Raw genomic sequence first — 19,019 nt, 5'->3', positions numbered from 1 at the left:
GAACTCTCCCCCTGCATACACCCCCCCCATCTGCTCCAGATTCCCCCCCCCCCAAAGAAACCATTGTGTAGCAGATTGGGGACAGTGCATGGGGAAAGGAAGGGCTGCACATACAGTGATTTAGTTAGATACAAACCATAGTATATTTTAACACTGGTTTAATATGATGTTCAAATCAATGCACTGTTTATGTATTTGATAGGTCAGACTGTCCCATGTCAGAAGACTTCCAGCTGAATGAGATTGCAGTCACAACCCTGTGGAAATAATTTGCCTGATCATTTTGCTGCAGTTACTGTTTTCTCTGAAGCATATTGGGTCTTGCAGTTTTTTTTGCCACAAAGGATCTATCCCAGATTGGTTCATTCCTGTAGGCCCGATAAATAGCTTTGATCTTTCCCAGAAACCTGAAGTAAGGGAAAGCTACAAACTCCATTGGTTCTCTTGGTGGCTGACAATAACTGGAGTGCTCTCAATTTGAGTCTAGTCCAAAGGCACATGACGCAGTTCTGCGGTTTTGAAGCCAAGTAGGTCAGGCCCTTTTAGGTATTTTGACGGGAGGCTGCATGGGAACTGTATGTAAACAGCTATGAACCCTTCGGAGGGAAAGTGAAGTGAAAGTGGAATAAATTCATGAGGAATAGTGTACTGCAGGGATCAGGAATCTGGACTTCCAGATGGGACGAACTCCCATCACCCCTGACCATTGCCCGTGGTGCCTGAGGATGCTGGGAGCTGAAGCCCAACAGCAACATCTGGAGGACCACAAGTGCCCCCTCTTTGGTGCTATGTATGCAGGGTCCTCACACCATATTCAGCATTAGTCAGTATATGATACCTACTATTTTGTTCTCTCTACTCAGTCATCCCTGTGTATTATGTACCCACTGACTTTGCCTATGCAGTGTGTATGCTGTGATTCTGGGGCAGCACAGAGAACATGCAGAATCCAGTGGGATTCAACTTCCTGAATATCAAACCTTTAATATTTGTAAAAACAAGTTTCTAGACCCTATGGTTGCAATCACATTCTTGAAAATGTGTAGGTGATGCCTGTGGAAATAACAGAAGCCAACCAAGTCTTCCTGTGGCCAAGTGCAGAGCTTCCATGTCCTCCAGTAGACTTTTTTTCCTTGCCTTTTCCCCCCTCTCTCTCTCACTGGCAAAGACAGAACGTTTTTGTTTTGTTTTTGTTTTTTTACCATTTTTTGCAGTTTAAATTTACAAAACAAGAGATTGAGCAAATTTGCTTAATTTGTGGTAATTTATATGTGTTGCAGACTTGAACACTTCATTCATAGAATCATAGAATCATAGAGTTGGAAGAGACCACAAGGGCCATCGAGTCCAACCCCCTGCCAAGCAGGAAACACCATCAGAGCACTCCTGACATATGGTTGTCAAGCCTCTGCTTAAAGACCTCCAAAGAAGGAGACTCCACCACACTCCTTGGCAGCAAATTCCACTGTCGAACAGCTCTTACTGTCAGGAAGTTCTTCCTAATGTTTAGGTGGAATCTTCTTGTAGTTTGGATCCATTGCTCCGTGTCCGCTTCTCTGGAGCAGCAGAAAACAACCTTTCTCCCTCCTCTATGTGACATCCTTTTATATATTTGAACATGGCTATCATATCACCCCTTAACCTCCTCTTCTCCAGGCTAAACATGCCCAGCTCCCTTAGCCATTCCTCATAAGGCATCGTTTCCAGGCCTTTGACCATTTTGGTTGCCCTCCTCTGGACACGTTCCAGTTTGTCAGTGTCCTTCTTGAACTGTGGTGCCCAGAACTGGACACAGTACTCCAGGTGAGGTCTGACCAGAGCAGAATACAGTGGCACTATTACTTCCCTTGATCTAGATGCTATACTCCTATTGATGCAGCCCAGAATTGCATTGGCTTTTTTAGCTGCCGCGTCACACTGTTGGCTCATGTCAAGTTTGTGGTCAACCAAGACTCCTAGATCCTTTTCACATGTAGTGCTCTCAAGCCAGGTGTCACCCATCTTGTATTTGTGCCTCTCTCTTTTTTTTGCCCAAGTGCAATACTTTACATTTCTCCCTGTTAAAATTCATCTTGTTTGTTTTGGCCCAGTTCTCTAATCTGTCAAGGTCGTTTTGAAGTGTGATCCTGTCCTCTGGGGTGTTAGCCACCCCTCCCAGTTTGGTGTCATCTGCAAATTTGATCAGGATGCCCTTGAGTCCATCATCCAAGTCGTTGATAAAGATGTTGAATAAGACCGGGCCCAAGACAGAACCCTGTGGCACCCCACTAGTCTCTCTTCTCCAGGATGAAGAGGAACCATTGATGAACACCCTTTGGGTTCGGTCAGTCAGCCAGTTACAAATCCACTGAGTGGTAGCATAATCAAGACCGCATTTTACCAGCTTCTTTACAAGAATATCATGGGGCACCTTGTCAAATGCCTTGCTGAAATCAAGGTAGGCTACATCCACTGCGTTCCCTTCATCTACCAGGCTTGTAATTCTGTCAAAAAACGAGATCAGGTTAGTCTGACATGACTTATTTTTCAGAAATCCATGCTGACTATTGGTGATCACAGCATTCCTTTCTAGGTGCTCACAGACTGTTTGCTTAATGATCTGCTCCAGAATCTTCCCTGGTATTGATGTCAGACTGACTGGGCGGTAATTATTTGGGTCCTCTCTTTTCCCCTTTTTGAAAATAGGGACAACATTTGCCCTCCTCCAGTCTGCCGGGACTTCGCCTGTTCTCCAGGAATTCTCAAAGATGACTGCCAGTGGTTCTGAAATCACATCTGCCAGTTCTTTTAATACTCTTGGATGCAGTTCATCTGGCCCTGGAGACTTGAATACATCTAGACTAGCCAAGTATTCTTGTACTATCTCCTTAGTTATTCTGGGCTGTGTTTCCTCTGCTGAATCATTTGCTCCAAATTCTTCAGGTCGGGCATTGTTTTCTTTATCGGAGAAGACTGAGGCAAAGAAGGCATTGAGGAGTTCAGCCCTTTCTGTGTCCCCTGTTTGCATTTCACCATCTTCTCCTCTGAGTGACCCCACTGTTTCTTTGTTCTTCCTTTTGCTACGAACATACCCATAAAAGCCTTTTTTGTTGCTTTTAACCTCTCTAGCAAGCCTGAGTTCATTCTGTGCTTTAGCTTTTCTGACTTTGTGTCTACACGTGCTGGCTATTTGTTTGAATTCCTCTTTGGTGGTTTCCCCCCTTTTCCATTTTTTGTACACATCCTTTTTTAATCTTAACTCAGTTAAAAGTTATTTAGATAGCCACCCTGGCTTCTTTAGGCACCTTCCATGTTTCCGTCTCATTGGTATTGCCTGAAGTTGTGCTTTTACTATCTCCCTCTTAACAAACTCCCAGCCATCATGAACTCCCTTTCCTTTTAGTATTACTGTCCATGGGATCTCACCCAGCACTTCCCTAAGTTTTATGAAGTCGGCTTTCTTAAAGTCAAGAAATTGAGTCCTAGTATGCTTGGCTGCTCCTTTCCGCTGTATAGTAAATTTCAGAAGAGCATGATCACCCGCGCCTAATGATCCTTCCACCTCTACCCCACTGACCAGGTCATCAACATTGGTTAGGACCGGATGGTTAGGACCAGATTCCATAATACACAATCCCCAACAAAGCAGGCATCACAGTCCCGTCCCCCCCCCCCATAAACAAGACATGCTGGATGCTAGCAGCCGGTCAACTCATACTTATCACTTTAGCTTTGGACTGGTTTTAAAGTTACCTCAGCACTGCAGCTTCCGCTGCAGGAGAAAGGGCTGTGGCGACTGAAATTCAGGCTGGCCTCTCAGCATTGCCATCTCCCTTGCCAGCAAGTAGTCTCTCACACAGAGGCCAGGCCGAGATATGTATGCCGATGAGTCACCTTCACTCATCTCTCCATGATCATATCAATACAGATCACATCCTGATCTTTTGTAGCAGCCCAGGCTGTTGGTACATTTTCCGTGTTTTTCCTGGCTTGTGAACTGGAGGGTGCTTGAAAGAAACTCCCTGTGGGAGATTCACTCTCCTAAATGTGGAAGCCTACACAACAATCAGTTTAATACTGAGAGCCAGTGTGGTGTACTGCTTAAGAGCGGTAGACTCGTAATCTGGTGAACCGGGTTCGGGTCTCCGCTCCTCCACCTGCAGCTGCTGGGTGACCTTGGGCCAGTCACACTTCTCTGAAGTCTCTCAGCCCCACTCACCTCACAGAGTGTTTGTTGTGGGGGAGGAAGGGAAAGGAGAATGTTAGCCGCTTTGAGACTCCTTCGGGTAGTGATAAAGCGGGATATCAAATCCAAATTCCACTTCTCTTTTGGACTCGTTCTCATAATCAAGTTTCAGAGGAGTTTAGCTCCAGACTGTTATCACAGAGTTTTTATCCTGGGATAAGCTCATGAACAAGAATTGACAGTCCAGTTTGACCATAGCTCCTGAGTTAGTGACAGATCCCTAAGAACTGCCTTGCTGGGTCAGCCAAAAGGTCTTCCTAGCCTGGGATTCTGTCTCCTGCAGTGGCAAGCTAGGTGCCCCTAAGGAAAACTCACTGGAGGAGCACAATGTGGGGGGGGAGACATCCTGAGAGATGCTGGTACTTGGGGTGATGAATGTGGGTATAACATTTGAAACACGCCCTCTACCCTTCTGATTGGACATCCCTTCTAAATGCTACCTAGAACAAAGGAAACTGTGAGCTGTGGTGGATGGGCTTGTGAGGAACAGAAAGATAGATGTATAAAAGGGAAGCGACTGTATGGGCAAAGGGTGACCTCAGGGCAGCAGGGTGGGGTCAGTGATGGCAAAAAAACCATGGAACCTTACGACTTTTTTAAGGCATCTCCTCCAAACCACCATCAAATTGAACCTGCCATTGGTTTCTGTGGCTTGCCTTGTAACCTCCCCCCCCCCAGCTATCCAGCACTCACTGCAGCCACCATAGCACGTGGATTTGTTCCAAGGGTCCATGTTTTCTGCCATGATGGCCCTGACAGGTGCTGAATATGTGATTTTTACAGGTCATTCCATGGAGGTAGGCAGGGCTTTTTTTTAGCCAGAACTCCGTTCCGGCACCCCTCAGGTGGGTGCCATTGCCATTTGAAGAGGACAAGAGAGGTGTTCGTGGTGAGTTCCAGCACCTATTTTTCTAGAAAAATAGCACTGGAGGTAGACGTATGATATTTCTTTTGATGGTGGCTTGGAGTAAATCCCAGGTAAAAATTATGCAACTACAAGAAAATCCATTTTTCAACCCTACAGTCTTCCTTTCCCATGCTTTGAGGCAACCTATTTTGTGACTATTTGACCCCTGGACTAAAGCAACATTTTCTTCAGTGCTCTTAATCCTCACCATAACCTTCCTCCTTGGTTGTCTCCATCTGAAGCCCATTGGTTTCCTGCTATGAGTCTCTAGCTTAGTCTTCCTAGGCTAATCCTGTCTGAACTGCTGTATTAACTTTGTTGATAACCCAAATGTTCTTGAATGCTCTTCCTGTAAGTATATACTGTATACATTTTCATAGGTTCTTGATGCAACTTTGAACTTAATTTATTGTTGGTTGTCTGCCACGCTAGGACCGCATGAAGCTGCCTTAGAAAGATGCCTAGTACTGCGCCAGGCCACTGGTTAGTCAAGCTCAGGACTGCCTATGCCAACTCGTAGCAGTTCTCCAGGATTTCAGACCAGGATCTTTCCCACCTGTACCTGGAAGTGCCAGAGATTGAATCTGAGACCTGCTGCATGCAAAGCAGGTGTGCTGGTACCCCTGAGCCATGGCCCTTTCCCAAAGGTCCATCCTGCTGATATGCTTTGACAGGCTTCCTCAAACTCAGCCCTCCAGATGTTTTTGTCCTACAACTCCCATGATCCCTAGCTAGCAGGACCAGTGGTCAGGGATGATGGGAATTGTAGTCTCAAAACATCTGGAGGGCCGAGTTTGAGGAAGCCTGTGCCTGGAGAAACTAACAGCATAGCTTTAGTGCCCAAGTCTTAGGTTGCAAATGGCATGGCATTCGGTCGGATGTCACTTCCTCCGGGGGCTCTTGGTAGACAAGAACTGTCCTCTCAAGGCCTTGCCTTGGTGCTATTACATTCTCCTGACATGTGCTGCTTCGTATAAGAGAAGCCAGTGGCTTCACATTTGCTTTCCTTCTTTAGATCAACGAGCTGAGTCAAGTTCCCCAGCCAGTGATGCTGCTCCCTGATGACTTCAAAGCGAATTCTAAAATAAAGGTGAACAATCATCTCTTCAACAGGTGAGGACCGGTGGTGCATATGTCTAGGAGCGGAAAGGCACATAGTCTTCCTAGCCCAACTTCAGGTTCCACCCCTGCTGCTTGAGATCCTTTAACTGGAAGTGCAAGGTATTAGGCTTGGGACCTTTCGTCATGATGGCTATGTATTACCTCCACTATCAGAGGCAGTATACCTCTATATACCTGTTGCTTGGGATCATGAGCAGGAGGGAGCTGTAGTGCTCGACTCTTTCTTGTGGGCTTCCCTCAGGCATCTGTGAGAAAAGACTGCAGATGCTGTACCTCAGGGACATAGTTCCTCCAAATGCACATGCTATAATATAGGGGAAGCTAACATAGGTTATTGTATTTTAGTGTTTTGTTGGAAGCCGCCCAGAGCGGCTGGGGAAACCCAGCCAGATGGGTGGGGTATAAATAATAAATAATTATAATTATAATTATAATTATAATTTTGTTGTTGTTGTTTAGTCGTTCAGTTGTGTCCGACTCTTCGTGACCCCATGGACCAGAGCACGTCAGGCACTTCTGTCCTCCACTGCCTCCCGCAGTTTGGACAGACTCATGCTGGTAGCTTCGAGAATACCATCCAACCATCTCATCCTCTGTCGTCCCCTTCTCCTTGTGCCCTCCATCTTTCCCAACATCAGGGTCTTTTCCAGGGAGTCTTCTCTTCTCATGAGGTGACCAAAGTATTGGAGCCTCAACTTCACGATCTGTCCTTCCAGTGAGCACTCAGGGCTGATTTCCTTAAGAATGGATAGGTTTGATCTTCTTGCAGTCCATGGGACTCTGAAGAGTCTCCTCCAGCACCATAATTCAAAAGCATCAATTCTTTGGCGATAATTATATAATTTAGCACCCTGCAACTCTCACCATAAGTCAGCTATTAGCAACACTCGTTTCAAGAGCATAGCCTGCACATGGGGGCGGTGTAGGTGTCTAGCTATCCTATGACTGTGCCACAGGGGAGGGCAAGTGTTTTCTGTTAAGGGCCTCATTCCTTCAGGATAACTGGTTGGGGACTGCATGTTAGCGATGGATGGAGGGCACTCCAAAAATGTTATGGATTATTGAACCTGAATGATGACTGCCCTTCTTCCATCTTTACCTTCGCTCAGAATTTCCAGTCCCATGCCAGCCTACTTACTCTTGGGAAGAGTGGTAAGCCCCACTTGGTTTGAAAGGTTTACTCTCAAATAACTGTACAGAGATTATTGTTTTTAATTCAGCAGACCAGTGCAGCTACTGCTCTAGAAAGCATGTGAAAATAATTCTTTTCTGACTTTGGTGTGACCGCACACAGAGAGAGCAGAAACCAAGAAGAAAACGGCTTTTCCCCAAGCTTTGATACCAGGAAAAAGATTTGTTAAACACATCAGTTTATTTCTATCAAATAATATATGGCCCTTTTTATTCTGAATCCACACAGGAAGAGAGGGGTGACGGTGGGGAAACAGCTTTTTAAAGCTATGGAAATAGGGCGTATTTTTCGCCCTATAGGGTGCACTGGCCCATAGGGCGCACCTAGGTTTTTTTTTGGGGGGGGAATAAATAAATAAATATTCCCCCCCCCCAGCTGTGGGGCTGGGGCAGAGTAAGCCCGAGCTTCCCCCGACCCCAGCCCCCAGAACAGGCTGCTATCTGCAAGCCTTTGGAGCCCGGCGGGAACTCCCGCCGGGCTCACAAGGCTTGCGGGTGGCAGCCTGCAGCCCGAAGCACGGGGCGCGCTCCGGAGCGCACCCTGGGCTTCGGCTTGCGGATAGCTTCCTAAAGCCTGGAGAGCGAGAGGGGTCAGTCAGCGAAAGCCTGCATTCGCCCCATAGGACGCAAAAACATTTCCCCTTCATTTTTGGAGGGGAAAAAGTGCGTCCTATGGGGTGAAAAATACGGTAAGGAGGAAGGTAGGAGCTCTGATGGGATGGAAAGATGGGGTGGTGTCAGAAGGTATTAGGAGCTGCGTGTGGCCACAGGTTACCCACTTCTGTTGTAGCACTCCAGAAAGGCCAGCAATTGCTTGATTTGAACCTTCCTCCAGGAAAAGTACAAAAAAATTGAATAGCGTATGCAAAGCTGGACAAAAAAATCATTTCCCACTCACACACTGTCCCCTCTGCCTGGTATTTAATGCTTAGTATTAAAGGAAGATTGTTCTGCCTGTCTGGTCATGAGACCATTTGCATAATAATGGAGGATTACACCCTGTGGTAGAGGATACTAATGGGCAGGGGATTATGGGGCTTGGGTCGCAGATTACTGAGATAATGCCCAGATTGACTTGGTAGCTATTACTAGGCCTTGCTCACTTGTCAGAACAACTGGCCTTCTGGTAAGGAGGCAGAAGGAGCTTGGTTGTGTATAAGACTGGGTTGCAGTGGGCTGCCTCTGATGGAGAGCTGGTCCCATCTGCAGCAGGAGAAGGTAAGGCCTGGACCACAAACGTAGCAGAGTCTGAGGTGATGGTCTGGGCTGTACCACTTCAGACTGCTGCAAGGTGGGTAGAATCAAACTTCATCATGCTTCTTTATTTGTTGAAACCAAAACCCACCCTGTAAGTAGAAGCTAGCGCAACAGGGAGTGAATAGGCTGGGCTGTGGTCTTCACTGATGTGCTAGGTTCTTATTTTTGTGCGGAAGCGGGGAGGCTTTATTGTTTTTGTTTTTTCATAGAGGTGCATTCAGAAATGTGATTCCCCCACCCCCAGCTCTCGTTCAGCTCCCTCCTCCAGCTCACCCTGCTGCATGTGCAGTCCGAGTTTTGGAGTAGCAGCTAACTCTGTCACTTGACTCTTGCAGAGAAAACCTGCCCAGCCATTTCAAATTCAAGGAATACTGCCCACAGGTCTTCCGCAATCTTCGCGAACGTTTCAGCATTGATGACCAGGATTACCAGGTATGTGGGTCTCGTCTGTACACTTCAGACTCTTACAAGCCTGCACAAAACTTTAGGTACTCAGCTGTAGTGTGTGTGTAGTATCTCTGCCTCCGACCCCCTTACTGCTGTCATATACTGGACTTCAGAGTATAATGCACGAAGCTGAAAGCCTTCTTGACCAAGGCACCCTTGTTGTGGAACTCCTTTCCCAGAGATGCCCTCCAGACCTGCTTTTGGAGAAATTGCTGATGCTTTTCCTGTTAGGCTTCTGCTGTTTTAGAAGAAAGCTAATGAGCAGGTGTTTTCTTACTGGGTTCATTCAGATTTTATAGTTGCTGTTATTTTATTATATATTCAGGTTTTATAGTTTTGTGATTTTGTTCAGGTTTTATAGGGTTTTTTTAGTACAGTATGTATCTGCTAGTTTTAAATTTAAAATTATGCACAACTTCAGTAATTTGTTTTTTCAAACACTGAGAATACTGGTTCGAAAGCAAGTATGAAATTCGGCTAATAAATCATAGTGTACACTTCCAGTGTGGAGCTAATTGGGAGGATCATAAATTGCTCAGCTGGACACACTGCAGGAAGATTGCAGCATAAGGCGCAATCATGGGCTACTAATAAGCTCACTGGAGGCATTGGTTGCAGGCATGTTCCCTTGAGAGAAATTGATGTCTGAGGTGGGATAAGGCCAGTGTTCTCACTGCAGCCCTAGATTACTGCCTTTGTTCCTGAATTTGCTTGCCCAGGCACTGCAGTAGTTATGACACCTGTTAGAAATAGCCAGTTGGGTACTGAGTTGTGTATGAACACCCAGTGGGAGTTGGAAGGCTTAAGAGAATGAGCTATTAATTACAAAGTCCCCACTCTGAACTGCTCTCTAGATGGCCCCGCTCCTGTCTGCATTGTGAGGGTAGGGAGGCTGACCTACTGCATATAAGATGGTTGCAAGGGTTGATGTTAAATTCTTGAGAATAATCTTTTGGAGAACTTTATTGAGAATATTCTTGAGAATATTATCGATTAATGAGAATATTAGAGAATTTTCATTTAAAATAGGAGAATATTCATTTTAATGCATTGAAAATGATATAATTAGTTAATATACATGTTTATTCATGGGTAAACTTGTTCAGATGGCAACCAAAAACTGTACAGATGCTTTTATTCAATGGGGCAATGCAGTGAATTCACATTCTTTGATTTTTTGCACTAAACTTGAAATTGAAAATGCAACGTGAATGACTCACGTTAATCACTGAGCCTGCCACTAAACGTATATTTACCATCCAATTTGAATTCAAATTATGTTGTGTATGCATGGAATGTAGCTTTTAAAGTAAAAGGAATATTAAAAAATGGCACTGCAAAACCAATTACTGGCATTAAATAAAAATATAGAAACATCAACTGGTTAAATCAAGGCTACCTCACATGCTGTTACACATAATTGTATAGGCTTATGTACTTTAAGTGTATAAAGCGTTAAAGCTACTTTCTTTTTTTAAAAAAATTACGCTGTATGGCCAAGGGTATACAGTTGCTAAGAATAAGGTCACACCAAACTAGAAAAAAAGGCTATCACATATAGTTGAAATACATACAGATTCAAATGTTCATCAAATTAAATGAATGGCATTTTTAAAAATCAGCCATGCCAGGGTCATCGGCACAGAGCCTTGTTGTCATTGGTTCATTCTGACTTCTTCAGGTCTCTCTGACACGCAGTCCGCCCACTTATGAGATTGAGGGCGGGGGCCGCTTCCTCCTGTCCTACGACAGAACGTTGGTGATCAAGGAGATCTCCAGTGAAGATGTGGCTGACGTGCATAGCCTTCTGTCTCACTACCACCAGGTAAGACGTGAAGGCAAGCGGGCTTCTTTGTATGGGGTTGTAGGCACGTGATGTGGACTCTTGACTTGGAGTGTAAAATAAGTTCACCTGAAGGATGCTCATGGAAGCAAAGGGCCACCTGTGCCTCACCCCACATCTGTTCAGTAGGGCCCATTGATCCTCCAGGGTGACTTCTTGGCGTGCAGGTAGCTGCACGATGGGAGGCGGGCACAGGAAATGGTCTGTCTTTCTGTGAACTTTTTAAAATTAACTTGGGATTCAAACCTCCAAACCAACCCCCACAAGAATATAATAAATAACAGTAAATATAAAATCTTAGTGCACTGAAGCAAAACTTAAGCAAATGAAGCAAGTTTGCATAGTTCTTTTTTTTTAAGATATTTATTGAGATTTTACCAACAAAGAAAATTACAATATAAGAAAAGAAAAATAAAAAAAACAAAGAAAAAAGATACAAAAATACAGAAAAAATAAAAAATATGTGAAAAATAAAAAAAAAATTAAAAACAAATCAAACTTTTCATGTCTTATATTTCAATTACTCGTTTCCTGACCTCCTCACACCTCCCTTTTTTGTATTCCAGTTCACATAGTTAATTCAGCAAAACCTTTCCCTCTTTGTTTTTATCTTAATTATAAATCTTAACATATTAAAAATCATATTTTCATCTAATTATCAATCCTTTTTTGCATATTCTTTTAATTTTGTTACTAAAACCATCTCATTTCAATCCTGCATCATTTTAACATTCATTAATTTTACAGTGTTTCTGCAGATAGCCTTTAAATTTCTTCCAATTTTCTTCCACCAACTCTTCTCCCTGGTCGCGGATTCTGCCAGTCATTTGCGCCAATTCCATATAGTCTATCACTTTCATCTGCCATTCTTCCAAGGTGGGTAGATCTTGTGTCTTCCAATACTTTGCGATAAGTATTCTTGCTGCTGTTGTAGCATACATAAAAAAAGTTCTGTCCTTCTTTGGCACCAATTGGCCGACTATGCCCAGGAGAAAGGCCTCTGGTTTCTTCAGGAAGGTATATTTAAATACCTTTTTCATTTCATTATATATCAATTCCCAGAAAGCCTTAATCTTTGGGCACGTCCACCAAAGGTGAAAGAATGTACCTTCATTTTCCTTACATTTCCAACACTTATTATCGGGCAAGTGATATATTTTTGCAAGCTTGACTGGTGTCATGTACCACCTCTATATCATTTTCATAATATTCTCTCTTAGGGCATTACATGCCGTAAATTTCATACCGGTGGTCCACAACTGTTCCCAGTCAGCAAACATGATGTTATGTCCAACATCTTGTGCCCATTTAATCATAGCAGATTTAACCGTTTCATCCTGAGTATTCCATTTCAACAGCAAGTTATACATTCTTGATAGTATCTTAGTTTTGGGATCTAACAGTTCTGTTTCCAATTTTGATTTTTCCACCTGGAAACCAGTTTTTTTATCCATATTGTAAGCCTCCCTTATTTGGTAATAATGAAGCCAGTCTCGCACTTTATCTTTTAGTTTCTCAAAACTCTGCAATTTCAATTTGTCACCTTCTTGTTCCAAAATCTCCCGATATTTTGGCCATTTGGCCTCCATATTGAGCTTTTTCTGAGCCTTCGCTTCCATCGGTGATAACCACCTTGGGGTTTTATTTTCAAGTAAATATTTGTATCTTGTCCAGACATTAAACAATGCTCTTCTGACAATATGGTTTTTAAATGCTTTGTGAGCTTTAACCTTGTCATACCACAGATATGCATGCCACCCAAAAACATTATTGAAACCTTCTAAATCCAAAATGTCTGTGTTCTCAAGAAGCAGCCATTCTTTCAACCAGCAAAATGCTGCTGATTCATAGTAAAGTTTAAGGTCTGGCAGGGCAAATCCACCTCTATCCTTAGCATCCGTTAATATTTTAAATTTTATTCTGGGCTTCTTACCCTGCCAGACAAATCTAGAAATCTCTTTCTGCCACTTCTTAAAGCAGTCCATTTTGTCCAAAATTTGCAATGATTGAAATAAGAATAACATTCTTGGCAATACATTCATCTTTATAACAGCAATTCGACCAAACAAGGAAAGCTTCAAATTTGACCATATTTCAAGATCCTTTTTCACTTCTGACCAACATTTCTTGTAATTATCTTTAAACAAATTTAGGTTCTTAGCAGTCATGTTAACCCCCAGGTATTTTACTTTCTTAACCAATGTTAATCCCGTCTCCTTCTGAAACCTCTCTTTCTCAATCGGTGTTAAGTTTTTCTCAAGAACCTTAGTCTTTAACTTGTTCAACTTAAATCCTGCAACTTGACCAAATTCCTGAATCAATTCTAATACTCTTTTAGTACTAGATTCTGGCTCCTGTAATGTCAATACTAAATCATCTGCAAACGCTTTAAGTTTATACTGTTTAGCTCCGACCTGAATACCTTTTATCAAATGGTCCCTTCTAATCATGTTTAGCAGAACCTCCAGGACCGCAATAAAAAGCAATGGGGAAATTGGGCAGCCTTGTCGTGTCCCTTTCTCGAACTTAAATTCTTCTGTCACCACGTTGTTAACTATCAATTTAGCCTTTTGTTCTGAGTAAATTGCACCTATACCATTTTCAAAACCTTGACCAACCCCCATCCCCTGAAGATTTTTCTTCATGAAACTCCAAGAAATATTGCCGAAGGCTTTCTCCGCATCAACAAATATCAAAACTGCTTTAGTATTAATATTCACTTGCAACTTCTCTAAAATGTTAATTATATTCCTCGTGTTGTCAGACAAGTGTCTACCTGGGAGAAAGCCGGCTTGGTCCTTATGTATCTCTTCCATTAATACTTTTTATAATCTTTTAGCCAAAATATCAGCAAATATTTTGTAATCCACATTAAGCAGGGATATGGGGCGGTAGTTCTTAAGTTGTGTCTTTTCAGACTCAGTTTTCGGTATAAGCGTAATATAGGCTTCCTTCCACGACTCTGGCGCTTTTTTCCCCTCCAAGATTTCATTACAAACCTCCTTTAGTGGTTGAATTATCCAATCCTTCAGAGATCTATAATATTTTGAGGTTAGGCCATCCGGCCCTGGAGATTTGCCCAACTGCATATTCTGAATGGCACCTTCTACCTCCTGTTCTGTAATTTTATAGTTCAGCATTATCTTGTTTTCTTGAGAGATTTTTTGTAATCCATTTGTTTTTAAGAATTGGCCTATATCAAACTCTTTCTGTGGCCCTTGTGTATATAACTGTTTAAAATACCTCTGGAAGCATTTTCTAATTTCCACTGGATTCTGTATATTCTTTCCTTCCACTTCCAAGTTTGTAATGGTATTCAGTTTTTGCCTTTTTTTCATCTGCCAAGCCAGCAGTTTCCCACATTTATTAGCCGATTCAAATGTCTTTTATCTCATCTGCTTGATTTTCCATTCTATTTCCTGATTTATCATTTTCATATATTGTACTTGATACAGCTTTATTTCTCTCAGAATCTCTTGCGACTTTGGTTTCACTCTTAATTTCATCTCTCCTTCCTTTATTTTCTCCAAAATTTTATCTTTTTTCTCATTTTGAGCTCTCTTCTTTATTACGTTCTGTTGAATCAGAAACCCTCTCATAACCACTTTGCTTGCGTCCCAGATTACTCTTTTTTCAACCGTAGTATTCAAATTTATCTCGAAATAGTCTTTCAAGGTTTTTTGGGCCTTCTTGGTGACCTCTGGATCTCTAAACAGGGTGTCATTCATTCTCCATCTAAAGGAACCAATTGGTGTTAATTTCATCTCCATTCTCACAGCATTATGGTTGGAGCAGATTTTAGGACAAATTTCCGCTTTTCGAATTTTGGGAGCCAGTCCTCTAGTTAGCCAAATTTGGTCAATTCTTGTCCATGTCATTTTGGCTTCAGAAAAGAAGGTTCCCTCCCTACCCAGGGGGTTCTTAGTTCTCCAGATGTCAATTAAGTCCATGTTGTCAGTCATGTCAAAAAAGGTTTTCGGTAGTCTGCCGTCTTTAGTAGTTACCTGTCTTTGCGACTTGTCCATATTTGTAGACACCACTCCGTTCATATCCCCCATCATGATGATAAAGTTTGCATAGTTCTTTCTGCTAGCCATGGACAGGGAAAAGGGCTTCAGGGTTCTGCGTAGCTCCTGCCCCCTGACCGCTGGAAGTTGTCCTCCGTTCCTCACCTACTACTGAGATCTGAGGAAGCATTACTGCATGCTGTCAAGCTTCTTTCCATAGCCTTAGGAGCAATTTTCAAATGGAAAAATACTGAAAGCTGACATGTAAGGAATGCCGAGTGCCCTGCAAGCTAAGAACAACACCAGTGTTGTTTGTAAAGTACCTCACAGATGTGGGCACTGTACAGAAGTTCAAAACACAAAATAGGCCCTATCGTCAGGCTGCCAAATTCTTCATTTGGGCCATCTAATAATAGGTGGAAGGAATGCAATGAGACCTGTTCATCAGTATTGATATGGAAGCATTCTGTATAGATAGCCATGTTGGTCCACTAGGATGAAAAAATCCAAACAGCAACATTCTTGCAGTACCTTTAACAGAACAAAGTAAAATTCACAAAGTCGTGAGCAAACTTTTGAGTCCACCTGGACTCTATTTCAGATTACACGTTAAGTGTTTAAAAAAAATGTGGTGAAGAATATTGCTGGCCATGATGAAAGCCCTAGTTTGTACTTTATACCAACACCAAGATAAGACTGGATAGAATTATGAATTTTGTTTGGACTGATTGGGACTGATTTGGACATTAACGCAGTAATAAGAAGATGATCTGAATCCCCCTTTGGATCTTGAAGCATGGGTTCCCCCAACAAAATTTAAAAATTTGGCTTTGTAATTTGGAATTTATGTGATGTGATTTAATTTGATGTGATTGGCCAGTTAATAAAAATTATTTTTTTTAAAAAAAAATAGTTTGTACTTTATAATAGCTTTAGGATGAATTGTAATAATAAAAATTTTATTATTTATACCCCGCCCATCTGGCTTTGTTTCCCCAGTTCCTCTGGGCAGCTTCTAGCACATATAAAAACATAATAAAACGTCAAATGTTAAAACTTCTTGGTACATTGCTGCCTTCAAATGTATTCTAAAAGTTGTGTAGTGCTTTATCTCCTTGACATCTGATGGGAGGGTGTTCCACTGTGATGGCACCACTGCCGAGAAGGTCCTCTGCCTGGTTCCCTGTAACTTCACACCAGCTTCCTTAGGTTAGGTTATGATGCAAAACAGATTGCAGGTGGATGTGTTCTGGGGTGAAGAAAACAATGGCTGCTCTCCTTTAAAAAAAGAAAATCAAAATATTGCTGACTTTTTATATATTTCTCTAGTGCTAACCAGCATGCACAGAACGCATAAGGCAGAGTGGAGAAGTAAAGAAAAGCATGGCAATGTCTGTATTAGCAAGGCCAGAGATTAATTACAGATGATGCACTAGGAAAACAGTGACTGGATTTTCGCTGTCTGCCTCTGTGTGAGTGGGTGGGTGGGTATTAGTCCTCCTTGAGCCGCTGTGGTGGAAGATCTAGTGTGCCTTTTAAATCTAGGCTGGGTATACCGTATTTTTCGCTCTATTGGACGCACCGGACCATAGGACGCACCGGACCATAGGAGGGGGAGAACAGGGGGGGGGAATTCTTGTTCTCCCCCTCTAAGTCAAGGTGCGTTCTGTGCGTTCAAGCTGTGTTCACCCGAAGCCTCCGGAGCCCAGCGGGAGTTCCCGCTGGGCTCTGGAGGCTTTGGGTTCCTTTTGACCTGCTCTTTGGGGCTGGCGGGGGGGAGCGCTGCTTTCTCCCACCGCCAGCCCCAAAGACCAGGTCGGGGAACAGCGGGAAGGCGACGCTCCGCTGGGCTCTGGAGGCTTCAGGTGAACGCCGAGCTTGTGGGGCTGGCGGTGGGGAGAAGCGCTGCAGCGCACCCCAGGCTTCGGGATGCAGGCTGCTATCCGCAAGCCTTGGGAGCCCAGCGGGCACTCCCGCCGAGCTCCCAAGGCTTGCGGATAGCTTCCTGAAGCCTGCATTCACTCCATAGGACGCACACACATTTCCCCTTCATTTTTGGAGGGGAAAAAGTGTGTCCTATAGAGTGAAAAATACGGTACTTGGTGCTCAAAAAAAGACAGTGGTCTTGTGATCAAGAGAGGATGGAGGTTAATGAAGAGGGAGTAGGACCCAAAGAACTGGATAGCAAGCCAAGTGCTGAGGAATAGTCCTCATTGGCAAAGGATAGCTAGCTGAGTCTGTTGCACCCTGACCGATGAAAGCCCCAACAAGCCAAAATGCAGGAGAATTGTGGTTTGGGGACTGGGACTCCAACAGAGAAGATTACGATTCCATTTTTGGATTTGCCTTCCTGAAGTCATCCTCCTACTGTGCATAAGTCTTGTCTAAGCTTTTGGTGATCTTTGTTCTGGGCTCACTAGTACAGTACTTAGCAAAGAGTACGTCCTGAACATCTTGTTTCCTTCTTCCAGTACATTGTGAAGTGTCATGGGAGCACCCTCCTGCCTCAGTTCCTGGGTATGTACCGGCTCAGTGTGGACAACGAGGAGAGCTACATGCTGGTCATGAGGAACATGTTCAGCCACAGGCTCACCGTGCACAGGAAGTACGATCTGAAGGTAACGGGTAGTGGAGGGCAGGCGGGAAGTGTGCGCCAAGGCTGGATCTAGACACATCAAAGAAGCATTTCAGTTAAACGCGTTGCAAACTTTGTATGAGAAATCAGGTTAGCAAAAACAGAACTCCACAGCGCCATCTGGTGTCACAGTGTTAGAATGCATAAACAACATATTTAAAGTGATTTTTCTTTCCCAATGTAGCTGAGTCTCAAGTCTTTGGTCCTGTTTGTCCATCTTTTTCTCCCTCATTTGCCCATGTATGCATGATGTTTGCTCTGGAAATCTCCAGAGCTTTACCAATTAGCTGTGGAAGTTGCAATATGTAAGGCGTGGTAGTTGCATAATGCTGTATCTAAAATGCTAATATGTCAGACAGAGCAGTGCTGGGTTTTTGCACCAGAGGCAAAGCTTGTCATGGAATTATGTCACCAGTTTCTTATTATTGACCCATATTTATTCAAAAGTTTGCAGTCTCCTCCCACCTTGGCATGCCTGGCTTTCAGAAGATGCTTGAGTAGATGGTGTCATTATACGCTTTAGTCGCCAGGTGGCACTGGGTATAGTTGTATCTAGGTGGAGTCAGTAATTGCCTGTATGTCTTCTGTTCTTCTTTTTAAAAGGCCATAAAGTTCTTATCTAGCTTTCTGGCACTGTATGCCTTCCATGACATTACTGAATTTCAGATCATCCTCACTTTGCCATGAGAGTAGAGAGCCAGGGCAGGGGATATAAAGGAAATATGTAATCAGGCAGGAAGCTGGAAAACACAGTGCTGAGTTGCAGCATCCAGGTTTTCTCCTGAAAAGCCTTGTTTGCAAAGAATTCTGCGCCTCTGTTCTCCATCTGTAAAATAGACATGATAGTCACTACATACTTGTGAAAACATATGAGCATGCGTGGAACTGTTTATAAAAAGATTTCGCATGCACTTTTCAGCATCAGGTCCCAGAGCGTGTTAAAACAATTTAAAATTCGGTCATCTGAACTTTAACTGTTCGAAACAATTCAAAAATGAAAGAGTCACTGAAATAGGGTGGGTCCTGTGCGATTTGCACCATTCCCACCTGCTGTGTGATGTGGCACCCACAGAGGCCATTGTTCAGTGGCAGGGTGTGCGATTTGCACCCACAAGCTCCCTGCTTCAGCCCTCCATCTCTTTTAATTATCTCTGGTAGCAGGAATGAGACAAACATCGGCTTGTAAGACACGAGAAATTGGCTCAATTCAGGTGATCCTCTCTCTGCTTATTAAGTTGAGATGCTGTTAGTTCCAGGCAGAGTTTTTGGCTGGATGTAATTGCAGCCTGATGGGTTCATGTGTACTGTAGGCACAAGTTTGGCTTCCTCCAAGGCAAGAGTGGGGAACCTCTGACCCATGAGCCAGCCATTGCCTGCCAAGCCAT

At 43.4% G+C, this 19,019-nt stretch overlaps 1 protein-coding gene across 3 annotated transcripts in view; it reads left to right on the top strand.

The window, feature by feature from the left end:
• PIP4K2C (phosphatidylinositol-5-phosphate 4-kinase type 2 gamma) overlaps positions 1-19,019 on the top strand; it is a 41,623-nt gene that overhangs the window by 7,142 nt on the left and 15,462 nt on the right. For all 3 annotated transcript variants that reach the window (XM_083599664.1, XM_083599665.1, XM_083599666.1), the window contains 4 exons: positions 6,148-6,245; positions 9,038-9,134; positions 10,831-10,974; positions 17,471-17,617. In XM_083599664.1, coding sequence (XP_083455790.1) covers positions 6,148-6,245; positions 9,038-9,134; positions 10,831-10,974; positions 17,471-17,617 — 486 coding nt within the window. The remainder of the gene's footprint in view (positions 1-6,147; positions 6,246-9,037; positions 9,135-10,830; positions 10,975-17,470; positions 17,618-19,019) is intronic.

The sequence above is a fragment of the Podarcis filfolensis genome (genome assembly GCF_964270895.1).
Source record: "Podarcis filfolensis genome assembly, chromosome: 2".
Taxonomy (NCBI): Eukaryota; Metazoa; Chordata; class Lepidosauria; order Squamata; family Lacertidae; genus Podarcis; species Podarcis filfolensis.
Note: the sequence above shows the minus strand (reverse complement) of the source record. Positions and strands in the feature narration are given on the sequence as shown.